Source organism: Camelus ferus, chromosome 13 (assembly GCF_009834535.1).
Source record: "Camelus ferus isolate YT-003-E chromosome 13, BCGSAC_Cfer_1.0, whole genome shotgun sequence".
In the NCBI taxonomy this organism is placed as follows: Eukaryota; Metazoa; Chordata; class Mammalia; order Artiodactyla; family Camelidae; genus Camelus; species Camelus ferus.
Window position 1 is genome coordinate 55,494,070 of NC_045708.1, and position 18,424 is coordinate 55,512,493.

The 18,424-nt window shown below is 40.6% G+C and overlaps 2 protein-coding genes across 2 annotated transcripts in view; one reads left to right on the plus strand and one right to left on the minus strand.

Annotated features, from left to right (window-relative positions):
- LOC102519218 (serine/threonine-protein kinase TNNI3K) overlaps positions 1–18,424 on the plus strand; it is a 285,392-nt gene that overhangs the window by 206,696 nt on the left and 60,272 nt on the right. The window lies entirely within an intron of this gene.
- LRRC53 (leucine rich repeat containing 53) lies at positions 3,788–18,057 on the minus strand. The gene is given in 5 exon segments (XM_032494579.1): positions 3,788–4,534; positions 4,537–6,684; positions 9,323–9,838; positions 14,718–15,533; positions 17,896–18,057. Coding segments are annotated over 5 exon segments (3,762 nt in total). The 5' UTR covers positions 17,984–18,057; the 3' UTR covers positions 3,788–4,340.

An 18,424-nucleotide genomic window follows, 5' to 3' on the forward strand; every position in this document is an offset into this window, starting at 1 on the left:
TTGAAATCCTCGTGTTTTGACACCAGCCCTCATTGACTCTTGGGCTCTAAGTGGAGAGAATTAGTCCACACAGGACGTCCTCATAAAGGCCACGTGGCCCTCACCTGTCCAGTCCAAACCGTCCCAATTATTGTTGTCCTTTTCTTACACGACCTGGATGCCGGTCCTTCCCACACACTTTGTCTCTCTTCAACAAGGGAGTGGATGAAGTAGGCTGTTGGCATCTCACCAAAGGAGAAATAGAATAAGGCTCAGCCCAGATGTTTGGAAGCAGAAAGCAAATTTCCCTTTCTTTTTCTAAAGGCAAAACCCAGACCACATCATTACCCAGTCCCATGAAAACTCTTATGAAGAAGAATGAAGATTATTATGGGACATGGACTAAGTATGTCAGAAGAAATAACTTCTTCCTCTGACCCTTTAATCCACCAGATTATATATTTATTTGTGTGGACTCTTCTCTCACTGCCGGAATATTAGCTCCATGTGCTTTCATGGGGGGGGGGGATTTTTTTGTTTGTTCATTTTGCTTTGTTTGCTATTGTGACCCCTTCACCTAGAACTGTACCTGCTAGATGCTCAAAATATTCTTTGAGTAAGTGAATGAATATCACTATTGCTTATCAATGCCTCCAATCCCCTTATCTGGAATTCAATGTTTAGAAAAAATTGTCTTGAAAATGACATGACTTAAAAAAGCTCTCTTTGTCTTTCAACTTGAACTTCAGGCATGTTTTCTAGGAATAACTGTGTCAAGCACCTAATCCAGAATTTCCCTCTCAACCTGTTGTGTGAACTATTCTAAAGTATAACATAACAATCAAGGGAATCCCTTTTGCTTTTATTAACTGACTCTTCAGGATTATAGATAAGGGACATAAGGAAGTTTTAATTTGGAATAAAAGCAAGTCATTGATGCTTCTAAAAGCATTTTGGGGGTCGGATGGATGCCACAAATAACAGTCTGGAAAATGAGGAAGAGAAACCAGAATAGGGCCAGATGAGAATACTACTAAAGATTAAAAATGAAAATATTAAGAGGCCAAAACTTGAGTGCTTAGTAGAAAAGTCTTATTGCTAAACAGGGAAGCCTGTGAGCACAGGGTCTGGGCCCTGGGGATGAGGTGCCCAGAGGTGGATGGAGAGAAAGCACAGGAGGAAAGCCAGGCCTCTGACCAGCTGGCGGTAGCCGGGCTTGTCAGTCCGGGGGCCTGGTTTGGCCGTGGCACTCGTGTCAGCATCACACATTTGAGCTGCTTCTCTAAGTGACGCGCCTCAGTCATCACCGCATCGCCCAGTGACGCCTTCACCACGTCAACAGGCTAAGTGGTGAAATGGAGCAATGGGCTAGTTTTCACTCTTTTCTTAAATAATTATTTATTGAGACTCCTACTACACACAACCCCAGGGACAGGTGAGGAGATTCCATGCGGACGTGCCCTTAATGGCGCTGAATGCCCAGCCCATCATCTGGAGATTAACAGAATAAACACATGGATGTATTGATAGCTAAAAACCAAGCTGAAGGAAAGTAAGACTAGATGAGAATGGATACTAAAGGAATACCAGCCAGTGGGGGACAAAGAGCTGGGTCAAGAAAGGCTTCTTGGAAGAAGTGACCCTTGAACTGAGATTATAAGCATAAATAGGACTTTGCTGAATGAATGGGGTTGGTGAGAGAGAACATGTGCAAATGCACTGTGAGAAAGGACACAAGGGAGAGACTTACTGGTTATCAGAGCATCATAGCTGCTGAGCGGCTATCCCAGACCCTCGTTCCAAACAAATTCAGCTTTAGATATAAGACAGTAACATCATGCTGCCTGGTCATTATTTCCTAGGTTATCCCCTCCACTTCTCATTCTTTGCTTTGCTTTGCTTCATTCCTTAAATTTGAAGCACATTTTTGTCTCCTGTGCATGTCTTGTTAGTCAAGACGAACAAAGGTAGAACATAGTCGAGACCCACAGAAGACCGAAGAGGAAAGTGAGAACACTAGCCTATCAGAGACAGGAGACGCTTGTTGGAAAACAGTGGGGGGGAGGGGAGAAATCCTGATAATTAGATGGGATCAGATTTTGGAAAGCTTGGGAAACCAGAATAGAGAATTTGGACATGAAAATATAGGCAATTACATTTTTGTCTCCAGTGAAAAATATGATAAAGGAAATTTTCTGGAAAGTTCCTCTGAGTTTGATATGAAGCACTCATTCAGTTAAAGAATTGTATGTAGTTTCTATGGTTAGGCCGGCGGTGAATTATCTCCTCATGTGTACGGAACAGCGAAGCATGGTTTCTTAATATAGGCTGTATGTTCTGTGCTCCAGATTACCCCAGGATGTTTGTTAAAATGAAGCTTCTGGGGCCCTATTCTAAATCTACTGAATCAAAATCTCCAAGATGGAGCCTGGGCCTTTGCGTTTTAACATGCACCCGCGGTGAAATGTGCCCAGTAAGGGCAGAGAACTGGTGGGCTGAAACAGAAGCGGAAGACGCTGAAGTCAGAGCCTCCAGCTGGGCCTGCTACTGTGGCGGTGATCCAGTGATTACAACACAGAGACCACAGGGCTACCAGGGGGATTCTGGAGCAGGGCTAAACCTGAGAACTACTTCAAAGGAAACAGAACACAGGAGGTAGAAGTCTGGATTTAGGAAATGGATGAGAGGAAAGGGTCTAGGAGAACTGTCATCGCTGCCTCCTGAGTGGAAGCTAGTGACCAGAGCACTCTGAGGGCCCTGATCTCAGGGACACTGTTGGTAGTGAGAGGAGAGCAAAGCTGAGGGCTGTGCTTTAAAAAATAGGAAAAGGGAAGAGAAAGATAGCTATGGAGAGTAAGAGTAACCTGCCCTACAAAACTGAGGGCGCTGGCAATTAGAATACAGGAGACTTACTGTCCAAGAAGTTGGCATCCACGCTCTTCTCACCTTCAAGGTGCTTAACAAAACGAAGCAAGATCAGGCAGGCAGACAGATGGCGGAGGAGGCGAGCTCAAGCAGGGAAGCCAAACAAAAATCGAGAGGAGAGGAGTTGGAGTTAAAAGCAAGAAATATTTGAATCCAGGGAGAAAAGAGAAAGAAGAAAGGCAATAAATTTATGGACTTTTCAAATTATAAAAGTTGTCATTTGCCAGCAATTCTGAATAGGAAAGAAAACAGAAGACAGGTGGGGCATGTAAGCAAAATTTATATTGCTCTGATAGTCCTTAAAGCTTTATCACCTTGCCACATATAAGTATAAGACTTAGGGACTGGGGAAGAGAAAGTTAGTTGCCTTTGCAACCTTTTTCCCCCACTAGGAAGTGTGAAATATTATAGTATTCTATACCATGAAAGTATGCTTTCAACATTTGACTACGGTATCACTAGTAAAATTGTTTGAGTATATCTCTCTTTCAAATAAGTGTGGCTTTGAATAAGAGATGCTCATTCTACCACTGCTTTTCAGTCCAACATTTATAAAGATATTTAATTCAGGTGCACACAGAGGAGTAGTCACAGCAAACGACAGTGGCACGCTAAACTCAGGAGCTCAAGCCTTGAAAGCTTACCTGCTCAAGGGTTATTTAGTTTTCACAATCTTAAGTTAGTAACAATTGGCAATAAAGCTTGTTAAAATTCCTTTTGTTCTGGATCTATTGTGTTGGTTTTGAAGCCCCATTTGTTCCAAAATGATTGAAGCCGACATCTCCACCTAGTGGGCTGATAGAATTTTACAGCTTTTATAGAAATGGCCTACTACCTCTCTGGAAATCCTTAATTTTTTTCCTCTTTGAGAAATAGCAGGTTTTAAAGCCTTATACTTAGGATCTAGCATAATTGTCAACAGAACAGTTGCGAATGGTTGAAATATGCCAATATGCATATCAGCTAGACTACAGTTAACAAACAAAGCTCAATTTTTATTTTCATACCATAATTAGGAAAACAGATCAGGCACAAATATGAATATGTAATCATCTGGGTAGAAAGCAATATTGTAATACCACTAATTGAGATGTGTATAGTCATTTCCATAAAATAAACATCGAGTGTAAATCTGCTCAAGTACTTTTTTCTTATTTACTTCTTGTTTGCTTAAGGCTTTTTTTTTTTTAATGTTTGCTTTCTTTTCCAGAATGAGGCCCAACTCTGCCTTCTCGTTTCCCCATTCCTTAGAGAAGCAAACTCAAATAATGGGGTCAAACATATTTTGTGGCTCTATCTTAGATATTTGCATTATATTCAACCGTGTACTTTTACGTTATTGATAACAAAGAGTTACTGAGGATTTTTCCTCCGAAATAAAGCATTTGAAACGCATGCAACGGCTGGGGGCTATTTGTGTGTCCTTTTGAAGAAAGCTAGAGTTCAAATGGCCTATTATTTGAGTTATTTTGTTCACTTTGTTCTGCCTCTAAAGGTGGTGAATTAACATATTCAGCAGACGGTGGATACCGTGTAGGGTTAGGAGCAGAGTTTTCAGCTTCATTTATTCCTCTGGGAATTAGAGGCATCTCATTTTCTGCCTCAAAACTAATGTCTTTTAACTCTGGCGGAGGGGAAGGGCTTTATGCGTCTCCCCTGTGACCTCACCTTCCTTATGTGCACTGTTACCTTTATCTGGTTGAAAATTTTGAACTTCTCTCAAATCATGCATATTACTGTTAATTTTAAGATCTATTTCACTACAAGGTAGTCTATTTTCGGCTTCCTTCGTGGTACTCAAATCCTTAGCTGTGGTAGTCTCCTCAACAGAGCTTGAATCATGTAATGTATGTTTTTCATTTTTTCCAGTTTCCCAAATTGGTTGCTTTCCTTCTGCAGTGCCATTTGAGGTCATCTGCGTGGTTCTAATTAACATACTACAATTTGCCTTGCTTTCATGGAGCGTATTTTTCTCTTCTCTCCCTGCTATTTTTACCTCCGGTGCTTCAGTGCCGTCATCTCTGGGCAATGCATTTGTGCCGTCAATTCCTTTTTCACTACTGTTGGTTAGAGGCCAAATGGCTTGAGTACTAAGAGAGGTACTTATATCCTTTGGACCCTCTGCTCTATTTTGGTGTGGAAGAGAATTTGTCTTCGTAAATGTTAGCTTGCCCTTGGATTGTGTCTGGGGAATGAGAGAGGAATCATAAGTTTCTGTTTTGGGAAGTTTCTTTTCTATGTCATTTCCCTCATCCCTAACGCAACTTTCCACAATTGGATGTGATATTTTGGGTCTTGTCATTAATGTTTTTTCTTCATTTCCAAGTTGTTCATGACTTGAGAGTTGTTCCGCATGTTGTGCAGTTTGATTTTGATCTAAAGTACGTTCCTTGTAGGTGTCAGGCCTGCGGATTTGATTCCCCAGGGACAAAGAAAACTGGCTTAGCTCACTGGTCTTTGATTTGTCCTGCTCTGTGTGCTCTGTGGGCTCTGTTGCTCCTTGGTCAGTAACCTCCTTGGAATGGCAGGATGGTAAATCATCCCTTCCTGTTACTTCCAGAGTAGCTGGTAAATAACTAGGAACATCCAATGCCAGATGAGCTGCACCTCCCACTGGCTCAGCCGAGAACTGAGAATGCCTGTGTTCAGCCACCATGGGCGTGGGCTGAGGCAACGGTGATGGGTTTCCAGCAGGAATATGACCAGTAGGGTGACACCTGCCTCTCACTGAGCTCTGGCTAACTACAGATGAGTTGTGAGCACTGAGCGGAGGAGCCTTTTTAATGTGTTTTTTGTAATATGAGGTCTGCTTTGGTGCATGTTTGAGAGGCAGCCTTTTTGCGGTGAATTTAACATAATTGTTACTCTCTGGCTGTTGGCAAAAATCTGCAGAGGATTCAAAGTTTACTTTGGCTTCTTTCTCAGATTCTTTGGATAGTTTATTTGAAGATGACAATACTTGCTTGTGTTTCTTTGGGAGTTCTGGCAAGGATTTTTCTGGATGCACTCGGACTTTGCTAAAAGGGTGTAAATTTAACTTTATGCTTAAATTTTTTCCTTTAATTTTCCCTTTGAAGTCAGATTGATTGGTTCTCTTCTTTTTCAGAATTTGTGGATCAGTAAGCCATTTTTCTCCTTTGTGTCTCTCCTGAGGATTGCTACATTTCTTGAGATCCAAGTTGGTCAGGTGTTTACTTTGATTTTTCTGCCGTTTCCAGTGGCTTGATGTTTTGGATGACATCACCAAACTATTTTTTTCTAGTAAATCAGGATCATGGAAGCTAACCCTCTTAGGCGAATATGTTTTCGTGATTTTTGTTGATAACCCTGATAACTCTGTGTTGTCCTCACTCATAAGGAATTTTTCTACTGCACTGTTAATTTGGATCTGCTCTTTCTCAGGCTTTGAATGTTCTCGCCGATTTGGCTTTTTTTCTTTCACATAATCTTGAAATTGATCGCAGGGCACATATTTACAGATAAGAGAACTGTTTGGCTGAAAACACCCAGGCCTGCTCCGTTTTAACAGTCCACAAGGATCATCACATTTTGATCTATGTGTTTGTAAGATCTTTCGTACGTAGTGTTCCTCAGGCTCACGGGGCTTGGATGGTGAGCCTGTAATAAAACGTCTCTGCCTGTGAGGTTGTAAGCCATTGTCTCCTTTTTCTATTGGAGGCTGCCATGATTCATTTGTTAAATGCTCTTCAAGACTTTCTCTTGCCAAATCTGAAGCGGATGTTGCATATCTTCTACTAAATGTGTCACTGCTGATATCTGCTGAATAATAAATGCAGGAATTTAGCGCTGAGCAGAGTGGTATTACCCCAACCAAACAGATGCCTGTAAACCTTATGAGAGGTTTACAAAAAGGACTCCTCTGATTATGGCAATTCTTGAATATTTCCTAATTTTTAACCAAACTGGCAAGGGACACTTGGCAGTTTGGTGTTTGCAGTGACACTCTTTATGGCTACATTTTCATCAGTTGTGATGCTGATGCAAAAGTTATGGAATTAGAAATAAAAACATTCATAGTTGTAAAGCTTTAGATTAGTTGTTGGTTAGGTGAGCTTTAAATATGAATACTATCTAAATTATTTTCAAATGGCTATAGTAAATTTTTTTTCTGAATTCATTTCCTACTTGAAACTAAATATTAGGGAGAATATGATACAGTTTGAGTAGTGTTCAGGTTTGAGGCAGTGAATAACCTTAACAACAAATGAGAAATACTTGTGATACTATTGGCTCTATTAAAACAGAGACCATATCTGTTTTATCTGCCATCACTTAACACATTAAAATAGTCATTAAATATTTGTTAAGTGAGTATGTATTTTGGAATATGGCCTGGTCTGTGTTGCAGGAATTTCTGTCTTTAAAATGGTGCATGTTAATATAACATCAGTGATACATGCTAAATAATATTAACAACAAAGATTATAGTAATATTTATCATTAATTGAGCATATACTCAGAGCCAGGTATTGTGCTAAATACTGCACATTTATTATCCCATTTAAGATCCATTAAACAAGTCCTGTTATCTTACCACATTTGCAGATGAAGACACCAGTTTAGAGAGGTTGACTGTTTTCCCCAGTCACATGTCAGCTACATGATGTGGGCAGAACTTGACCCCGGTCTGTCTAACATTACACCCTGTCCTCTTAACCACAATGCATATTAAGTTTAAAATTACATCTCATCAGCATACTTTCTCTTGTTTTGTAAAATTGTTTTGTCCAAAGGAAGAAAGAAATATTTCTTTTAGTGATAGACAGAAAGAGGTGGACTAGGTCCCAGCTTGCATTTAATTCTAATTTAAGATCTGCCTTCAACTCTCTGGGTGACCTTGGAGAAGCCACTTACTCACGGGATATCAGGAGATTAGACGAGAGGGGAACTTTATGTGGTATAAAATTATTCTGGGAAAAGAATACGTAGCCTTCATCATAGTCTAATGAAGGCTCAAAGGTAAATATTAAGAACTATTAGACTAGATCACCTCTAAGGTCTCCTGGAGCCCTGAGATACTGTAACGCTGTGTTTCCGAATCAGAAGGCATAATCAGAGTGTTCCCCTTACTGACATTTCTGGAGCAGGTGGGACTTGGATGTTTTCTCCCAGATATCTGTCCTTTGCAGCTTCAGTGCAGTGCCTGGCTGTAGCAGAATTTCAAGTCTTTCTTAAAAGTAATTGTATTGATTTCACAAACCGGTGTTCTCTGTGTGAATCAAGAGACTGGGTTTTAAATGGTTAAGAGACCAAATTCCCTTTAGTATAGGGGTTACCGGCAGAGAAGTGAAGGCTTTGGACCAAGCTAAAGTGAAAGATCTGCCTAAGGTATGATTCTGTTGAAAGGCTAAGGGCTTAGTTCTTTCTAAAATAAAACCAGTCTGATTGGGTTTCTGTGGCAGATGGTTTCCTCCTTGGCCATTCTTCTTTTCAGTCAAATCATCAGGCCCCAGAAACCATCTAGAACTGAAGTCTGGGGAATGCAATGGCGTAAGTTCACATCCTGCTTTATACTGCGTGTGAAATAACACACAGTTTCATCCTTTTCCAGTTTTCCTCAAGTCCATCCTGAAAGCCAGATCCCCATGGTAAGAATTTCTTGGTACAGCACCTCTGTCATTCACATTCTGAGAGGAAGCTCTGCTTGTTGTAAACCAATTCAAATAAATGACAGGAACCTCTTCACAGAGCGGCTGTCAAAGTTTTCACCGCTGAGCCTGAAAGCATTGCCTTCCTATTCAGGGGGAAAAAAGGAAGACATTTAATTCATTGCCTCCACCTAAATATTGACATCGCCCATGTACAGTGGGTAGATGTCACGGCCAGATTCACTTGGCTCCCAGCGTGGGGCAATGAATTCAGTCCTGACTTTCCCTGAACTGGGAAGTTATCATCCCTGACAGCTCAGCAAGCAAAGTATGTGTCTTGACATCACTCCTGAAATGAATCACCAGTGTTAGAAGGCCCATTCTTCTAACACGTCATGCTCTGGGAAGGTTGCTTACTGCAGAACTGGCATTAAAGCTCGAAGGATGTTGGGAGAGAAGCCGGTACCCAGCCTCCCATAAATCTTAACAGTGCTATTGCTATTTAAAGGACTTCTTTAAAAAAAAAAAAAAAGCAAAAGAACATTGTGAGGTGTCGGGTCATGAAATTTGTTTTCCAGCGGGCACAAGGAGTACTCTCAGCTCCCGAGGGTGCAGCGTGTCCATCTACAGCTCACCCCAAACACACATGCAAGTACAAGACATGCATACACACGTGTAGGACCTTTCGGGGAGGAATGGACTGGTGCTACGGTGATTTCTATGGCATTTCTCTTTTGAGGAAATCAAAGGAGGCTACCCCTTTGGAGGGATTTAAACAGAGTGGGGCTGTCTAGAACACGACCACTCACCTATCGTTCTTGTTACGTGCTGCTGCAGGGATGGAGGCTGGACTTCCGCAGGCTCAAGATTCCTTAGCTTTTCGGCTCTCTCTGGACAGTGCCTTGTAAGTAAGCCTGCTTCGTGAAAGGCTGCCGTATTCCCGGGAGGCTCTGGACATCCCGACCGCAGCATTCTGCCACCAAGGCAGAAGAAGGTTCTGTCTGCCCCGGGGCCCTGCCCGCTCAGGTTTCTGAACGATCCGTCAGGGGCTGTGGACTCCGAGGCCAGCACTGCTTCATGGCTGTTTTCCTGTAAAAGTGGCATTTCCTTTCTGGACCCCACAATGGACATGACCTTTATCTTGTTTTCCTGAGCTAAGTGGCAGTTACAGTATCCCTTAGCGTGGTAATTTCTCGCCTCACGATCACACAGGGATTCACCGAAGGTTCTGCAAGGAAGGTTTTCTGATGTGTGTTCATTTGCTTTGCCTTGTTGGAGTTTCCAGTTAAATACAACTAAACCTAGGCAAGTGAGACCAACAGCTCCTGTGACAAATAGAGAGACTATTAAAAGATAACATCACTGGGAAGAAACATATAAATTGCCAAATGTGAAATCCACAGATATCAAGGTTAATGGCTTTAAAGGGCATTGGAATGGGTGGGAAATCTGTCACAATGTGGAAAAAAATATTAATTCAGACAGAGGCTATTTAATTGACATTGTTCTGCTCTCTAATTTGGATTTTTTTGGTATCTATTAAAAATTATAAGAAACAATACCATCTGGAATTTCTTTGATAGAAGGAGTTTTTTTATGGACTGAAATTCTTTCAAGATAAAATAAGACAATTCCTGCATGAAAATTCTTTTTCTGCCTAGGGGAAATGAAATTTCCTGTTTCTTAATCCCATAGTCAATAAAAATAGACCCTATTTAGCATATACCCTGAAATTCTCATATACAAAAACTCCCTCCCCCAAAGAAAAAAACACCCTGCAAGCTATTGCCATATTTTAATCATCCCTAAAGATTCATCCCCTACTTCAGAACACATCATCGGGTTCCTATTAACATAAAGGTCAAACTCCTTGGCATTCAAGACTTGGTGCGATCTGGCCATAACCTTCCTTCCTAGGCTTATTTTTCCAGTTATTTACCACATTTAAGTACTATGTTTCAAATTCTTTGATTCTTTAGTCTTACAATGCACCTCTAAGCCTTTGGGTATTCTCTTAGTGATGTTTGTAATACTTTCTCCTACCTTTGCTTATTTGAATTTTATTTATCCTTTAAAATCTAAATCGATGCTTCCCAATTTCTTGACACCGTTGCTACTTTTTCCATCTTGTGAAGATCACTCCCTTCTCAGAGCTACGGCAATAAATGACTGACCTCTAATCTCAGAGTTCCTGGTGCTGCCATCTCATGTTCTATACAGAGTAGCTTATCCTCTAAATGAAATGGTAAAGGGCAGTGTCTCTCACACTCAAGTACAGAGTCTAACCTGTTTGTACTTCAGGTTGCCCATCTGGACCAATAGCGTCCTCAACTGCTGAGATGTTCAAACCAAAGTCTCAGAGTTACACCCAGCTCTCTCTCTGACACAGTGATTTCCCTTTTTCTTCTCACTCATAACAGTGTAAGATTATTGTGTTCGCTTATTCATTTGCTTGTTCACTGTCTCCACTGTGAGGAAATGGACCTTTCCAGTCTTGCTGGATGTGGTATCTCCAGCACCCACAACCTTGGCACAGAGGAGGCACTCTAGAAATGTTTACTGAATATTCCTAAAGAAACAGAAGGAATTCTGTTTATGGTTTCCTAACAGTGAAAAGCACTGAGGGGTCTAATCTCACAAATCTCCAAAATAATGATCTGGAGAACATGATGTCAGTATAGACTGAGTTTAGAGCTCTGTGCTCTAAGTCCAGCTCTGCCTATAACTTGCTGTGTGACCTTGGACAAGTCATTTGCCCCAGAAAAGTCAGTTCCCTGACTCCCTGAGATGAGGACAGTGAGTGACATGAAATTCGCATTCTAGACTCTTTGATTGATGGCACTATGCCTGGTTCTCTCCACTACAGACAACTTTAATGACAACGTGATGATTTTTTTTAAACTTGAAAGAAAAGAGAAGGTGTCAGGGGTGATTGTTTTATTTTTTTCTATTAAAGACTGAAGATTAACCAAATAGAACAGCAGTTTCTGGTAAGAAATCCATCAATCTTTGTGTAGTTCACCAGATCTTAATGCCTTAAGCCCCATTTTAATTTATTTGACAATACATTCTTAGAGAGTGCTCTAACATATTGAAATAATGAAATCTCTATTAAAAACACAGCATTTTTTTTTAAGTAGTAGCATAAGTTAGATCAGAACATTTTAATTGCCAGATGCTAGCATCTGGGTTATTCCAAAGGAGGGTTTTGGTTTTTAAATTTTAAAAACATGAAAGGAATAAAATTTTAGAAACAACTCTGTCTCTCTTACATTGAGTAAGAAAACCCAGGACTCCAGCTCTGCTCTAATACTTCACTTGAGCATGTTTTCTAATCTGTCTGAGCCTCATTTTTCCTCCTCTGTCCCATAGGAATAATTAATACCACTCCAAGATTAAGCGAGAGAGCACATGTGGCATTTCTGATACAGCGCTGTGATACCGTACGATGCAATGAGTGGGCGTTGTTGAATGTTAGTATGGTTGTCGTAGCTGCTGCTGCTGTATAGGTTTTGTATTTTCCTGTTAGGTCCTAGAAGCCTCAGCTGTTAAGGAAAAAAAATTCAAAAACAAATCATCAAGAGAATACTTTGTATGACTGATGCAGTTACTAAACCAAACAACAAAGGGAAGGAAAATCCCTAAGTTTTCTTGAGCGCAGTGCATCAGCTATTGAAGAGAGTGGACATAATCTGATTATGGGATAAAGTTTCTCCTGTAATTGTGTCTAAATGGTGAGAAACCACTCACTCTCCTGCTGTTGATGGTAAGCTATGTCTGGATCACATTACTGCTAAGGTCTGGTCACCTCCTGCTAATGCAGGGAGCAAAAGCAGAAAACGAAGCTGCTATCAGGAAGACGGCTGAATTTTCATTGCCGTGGACATTGTTGCTATCTTTAAAAAGTGTTCTAGCAATCTTTCTGAGTGGAAAAAAAAAATTACAAAATTAATAAGATCTCATTGAAGTCTTGGAATTGTTACAGCTTCATGATAGCTTTCTCTTTTTATCTATCAGTTCACAGAATAGGAAGTTTCAAGATGTTAGGTGTCAAATAACCACTTATTAGTTTTAAATTCACTGAATATTTTATATATTCCTTATATATTATGATAATTTATCTACAGCCAGAGAAGAAAAATGGAATCAGAGGCCAAATTTTAGTTCTAAGTCTTTTCCCTACAATCTTGAAGTATAGATTATTGACCACACCTACTTCACGAGTAGAATCTTAATGGAATAAATTGATATCAAAAGTCAGAGTTTTTTTTTTTAAAGATGAATCTCTCTTAAAACCAGGATCTTTAATAGTTAAATCAATGAGGTACATGGTTATGATAATTCCACGTGCTACAGCTTAACATGTGTGTAATCACACTTATAACTTCTCAGCATATTAAGCTTCCTATCATTTTGACAAAACCATTGGAAGCTTCCAGAATTTTTATCTATCTCTGTACTAATACCGAGTTGTTAACTTTGTAAAAACCTTTTCTAAAAATAGATATAAAAGATATCTAGAAGATACTCTAAAATTACTCTATTGTAGTATTTCCCACATGGTGTCCTGAAAAACTGCTAATTCAAGTGAAATCCTCTGTGGAAAAAGGGTTAATGGTCAAATAAATGTGAGAAATGTTCCACATTATATCTTCCTCTCAGTGAGTCAAAATGCTCATTAGAAAAATGAAAGACAATGAAAAATGCTATAGTAAAGAAGCCTATTTCACTTAATTTAATCCAACATTTCCCAGATTTGAACTTCCAACCTATTGCTTATATGTGCATCTGTGTGTGTTTTGATTTGAATATCTACTAATTATATCCTAGAATTCCTATTCTAAGAAACACATTTAAGGATAAACTCTGTTGCCCTATTGCTGTTGTCTTTTGTGGTAAATTATTTCCTAGCACATAAAATTACTGACATGGTCACACATTTTCTAAAACAATGTATCTTTCTGAGAGGCTTGAATTCACTTCCAAGTGAATCTGATTACTGCTGGTGGCAGTTTCATTGTCGAGACCTGACACTGGTCTCCATGGATCTTGATTAAAAGTATAACTGTCAGGAGTTAAAAATCTGATGTTCAAGTGATTCACTGGAAACCTGCTATGGAATAATTATTTATAGCACGTATTCAAAATAAGTCAGTTCAGTCCTGAATGCCATTTGCAAGCCTCTGGTTTTCCAGTGTTGGGGCACCACTCCCTGCATGCACGCACGCACACACACACACTTCCCATCACCATAGTTACCCACAGGCACAAAGGATTTCACCCAGCACTGCAAGCATACAAACATCTAGGCAGATAACTTGACAAATCTCATGCATATTTGGTCTTCGACTAATGACACCAAACATCACTTTATATCATTCATCCAGAGAGTTGTAATAATAGCTGATGCATAGTTTTTAAAATGGTAGAACTACCATAGGAAAATTAAACAGCTGAATATTATCCGCTCCTTAGTCAGTCCGGGGAGGTATGGGCCAGGTTTATGAACAAGTTAGACAAACAGAAATCGTAAAAGAATTCAAAACCCTCAAGTAGGAGGAAACCAAGGCACAGAGCAGCTAAACAACTTGCCAAGTCACACAGCAAGTAAGAGCAGAGCCAGGTTTCAAACCTGAATAAGCCAGCTGCAGAGCTCATATGCTTAATCCCCCTGCTACACAACCACTGTAGAGTGGGATGCACCTGACTGTCGGCACAGCATCTCCTCGTGCGCTTGGTGAAGCCACAGAGTCCTGCTACACCACGAAGGGGCTCTAGGGTGTGAGTGCCTTGAGGAGAGAGCTATGACTCATCACTTTTTAAATCCTCATCTCCGAGCATCTGGAATGTGCCAGTGCTCCCCGACGAATGGATGACTGATGAAATATAGATACTCTTCCCTCATTACAGACAAGAAAGCTGAAGTCTAAATAGCAGGTTAACTTACTCCAGATCACAGTGCTACTTATACCAGGACTAGAACGCTTGAATTCTGGTTCAAGGCCCTTTCCTCCATGTTAGACAGCTTCTTGGCAACAGGAAATTTTTGCAAACTGTGCCAAATCAGCTGACATCCTCCCACCTGTACTGACAATCTCTCCATTCCACAAGCCCTGGCAAGGTTCCCCAGTCGCCTGCGAAAGGCATCGTTTAGTGTACTTCAAGAATGTGATGAAAAGCTGGGCACACTTCTCCCTGGCGTACCTGCAAAGCCAAGGACAGTCAGCAGGGCCACGTCCTGCCCTGGGAAGAAGGGACTTCTGTCCTTTAGAACCAGAGTGAGGTTGGGAGCTTTGGAGTCACAGTTGGTCTCAGACAGCCTTAGCACACTCTTTGCAGGGGCCGCAGTGGTGGTGGAAGGCTGACAACTTAGGTCCTTGGCGTTCCTGAGCGTGCGAGCAGAAGACTTTATGTAGTTTCTTAAGAACCGGGCAAGGGGGTGGAGATCACAAGTGCAGCTCCACTGGTTCTGATCTAAGCTCAGAAGGGTTAACTGCTTCAGTGGAGTAAAAACATCCGGCATGTGGACCAGCCTATTCCGGGAAAGGTCCACTTCCTGGAGTTGAGGCAGGGACCGGAAGGCATCTTTCCCAATGTAGGAAATGAAATTGTTAGATAAATCCAGATGCCTGAGATGGTGGAGATGTGTGCTTCCAAAAGAACCGTCTGTCAGATTAGTGATCTGATTCCCGTCCAGCTGGAGCCGGGTCAGGCCCCTGGTGTGTCGGAACCAAGACCCTCGCAGGGTGCGGAGAGCGTTGTTGCTAAGCGCCAGCACCTGCAGGCTGCGAAGCTTGCTGAAGGTGTGGTCGGTGAGTGAAGAGCTGGATATCTGGTTGTGCTCCAGCAACAACGTCTGCAACTTTGAAAGGCTGTGCAGGGCGTCTTCCTGAACATCCTCGATGCCATTTCTGCTCAAGGAGAGCAGGGCGAGATTAAACAAGAGGGACAGATTTGTGCTCTCTATAGAGGAGAGCGATCCATCAGTGATGATTAAAACCCTCGTGGTCACAGGGGCTGCTGCGGGGAAGAAAGGCACAGACTAGAAGCAAGTACACCCAGGTGGGAGGGGAGCACAGTGGAGAGCAGAGATAATCAATACCCTCTGAGCAATCTTATCACCTGGGTAAGAACAATAAACAAAATGAAAATGATTCTCTGATTTCTCAGTTGAGGGGCAAGGTAGCTCTTTATCAGAATGATGGATTTTTATATTCTTTGTTACCATGACATGTTTATTGGAGAAACATAAACCCATCTGTTCCTTTAGATGTCAAATTTAACTCATTGTTTGGGATTGTCATCTTTGATTTCTTTTTGTTTGTTTTGAAAGTGGCGTTTCAGGCTTCCTCTCTGTGAGGCTGTGTGCTGACCTGCTCCAGCCCTGCTGGCCCAAGACAGATTCAGTCAAGAGCCAGGCAAGCCCGGGTACTGAGCTTCCTAGCTCGTTTTCCACTAGCCATGTATATTTATGCTGTGAAGTCAGGCATCTTTTCTCTCAAACATAAAGGTGTGGGTTGGGGTGGGGGAAGTGAGAAGGAGGTTGGTTTCTGCTTTTTAGCTCCAGGCTAAAAGTTGGCAACTTGGTAAGGATCTATAGTTTCTCCAGACAACCCGAGGATCTGTCAGTGGGGTTCTCATTATAGTCTGGGACGTCTTGGCCTCCTGTCTAATATATGAAGTCCATCACGTGATGACAGGTGGTACTCAGGGCTTCCAGCTGCTAAATCCCTTCCCCATGATCACCCCAGACCTATCTCTGCTCTGTCATTAGAAATCAAAGCGTTTTAACTCAATAAAGATGTATTATAATCAGGAGTTATTGTAACACATCTTTATCATGCTAAAATTGTTTTGACTGCAAATGACAGTGTCATGAGGGTGGAAGAGTCCATTGTCCCTGGGAGGTCTACAGGTGATATTAGAACAATCAGCCGTGGGGGAAGCAAATTCCCTTGTGGAATTCAGACTACATCACCGAAACAAAGAGATTTTTTAAAAGTGAGAGACAAAGGATTTTCACAATGCTTTCTTTCAGAAGAATTGCTCCAGTCTCTGCAGCACAAGCAAGCTTAAGTCTTGGGATTTTTTGTTTGTTTGTTTTGAGGGTATTTTTTTTAGTACTTATTACTGATTATTTTAATTCTATTAAGTCTGGCCAGTTTGGCATTTTGTTCCTTCCATCATTCTTTTTGATATGGGTTGAAGGAGTTTTGTTTTTATGGATTCCCCTGTCCTGTAGGGATTTCCGACTCTGAGGGAGCTGGCTATTGTTTCTGTTAATCACTTCTTGTCTAGGACCAGATAGGCTCCACTCACAAGTCATCCATTTACTTCTTTGTGTTTATGAAATCTGACTTTACAAATGCGGTGTTCTGTAAATGGATGGAGAAGGAAGAGATGGAGACGCAGCAATGTAGACGAGAAATATTTGTTTCTTACAGACATCAGCTATCTCTGATCAAAACAAACAAACAAACAACAAACAAACAAAATGTAGTGGAGTCATAAAATCCATTGGACCGGGTGGGAGTTTAGTGTTTTTTAAGTGTTTTTGATACAGATTGGAAACAGTGTACAACCAGCTAACCTCAAAATGGTCTCTCTCCTGTCAGGAATGACAATGCTGTCTACCTCTTAATTCTCATAGAGTCATAGAATTTTAGAAATGAAGGAACTAATTTTCTTCCACTACATCTTAACTCAGACTTATTTCTGAAATTTTTCTATTGGTGGAGCTTATGGCTGTTTATCTCTTCTTGACTATCAGGATGTAAATCACATTCTCCTCAAATTTGTTAATAAGGTGTCTTATTAAATTGTTGACTTAAGCAAGCAATATGTAATGAATACAGGCAGTGTATCTTGTTAGCATTTCTACAGCTCATTTACCACCAATAAAAAAAGACTACACTTTCAAAATTAGATGCACTTTGATAATAATCTGTTTTGCTGGTACATCACTTAATCTTACTAATGTTAAACAATTGCACTTCAGGTTTCTGATTCATTGATATGTCTTTCAGCCTGTGGTAGGGTTCAAATCTGTACAAAATGTGGACAAAACTGTAATTAAAGTGATCCATTTTTTCTTTTATTAAAAAAAAGCATGCAGCTGCATAAAATGGTAATATTCTTTTGTAATAATAGCAAAATATCTCAATTACTTCTGAAGGTCTTAAAATAGTTTGGGTTGAGACCAATAGGAATGAACAGGAAAATAAAATAATATTATCGGTCTTTAGTCACCATGAAAGGCTTGTTCTTTAAACATTTACCTCTTTCAGGCTGAGCCCAGAGGATAGCCAGTACAATGAAAGGCATAGCAACAAATTTGCCAGGAACATTGAGCACTGCTTTTTGGGGTTATTGGTTTTATTACCTACTATATAGGTTAGTTGGTGACAGAGGGTTACATCTTTGGTGCACACCACACATGATGCAGGGCAAGCTGCCACCAGCCGCAGCATGATGGCAAAGAGTATGAGCCATCCACCTGAAAGGAAAGTAGAGGGCAATTCATGTCATAATGCCGGCATTTATTACCCAGGGATTTCAGTATATTCAGCTCATGAGGCATTTTGGGGATTTCTGCGTTTTACTGAACATCTTGAGCTCTCCCATGATGCAGGATAAATGGCTAGAATCCTTGCTTTAAATAGCATTTAAATTGAACTGTTATAAGCAATGAGGATATATTGTACAGCACAGAGAAATATAGCCATTATTTGTAATAACTTTAAATGGAGAACAGTCAATAAAAATACTGAATCACTATGTTGTACACCTGAAACTAATATAATATTGTAAATCAACTACACTTCTAAATATATATATCCACACAAAAAATAAATAAATACATAAATAAATAAACTAAACTGTTAAAGCATTTGATCATAAATTTAGAGAAC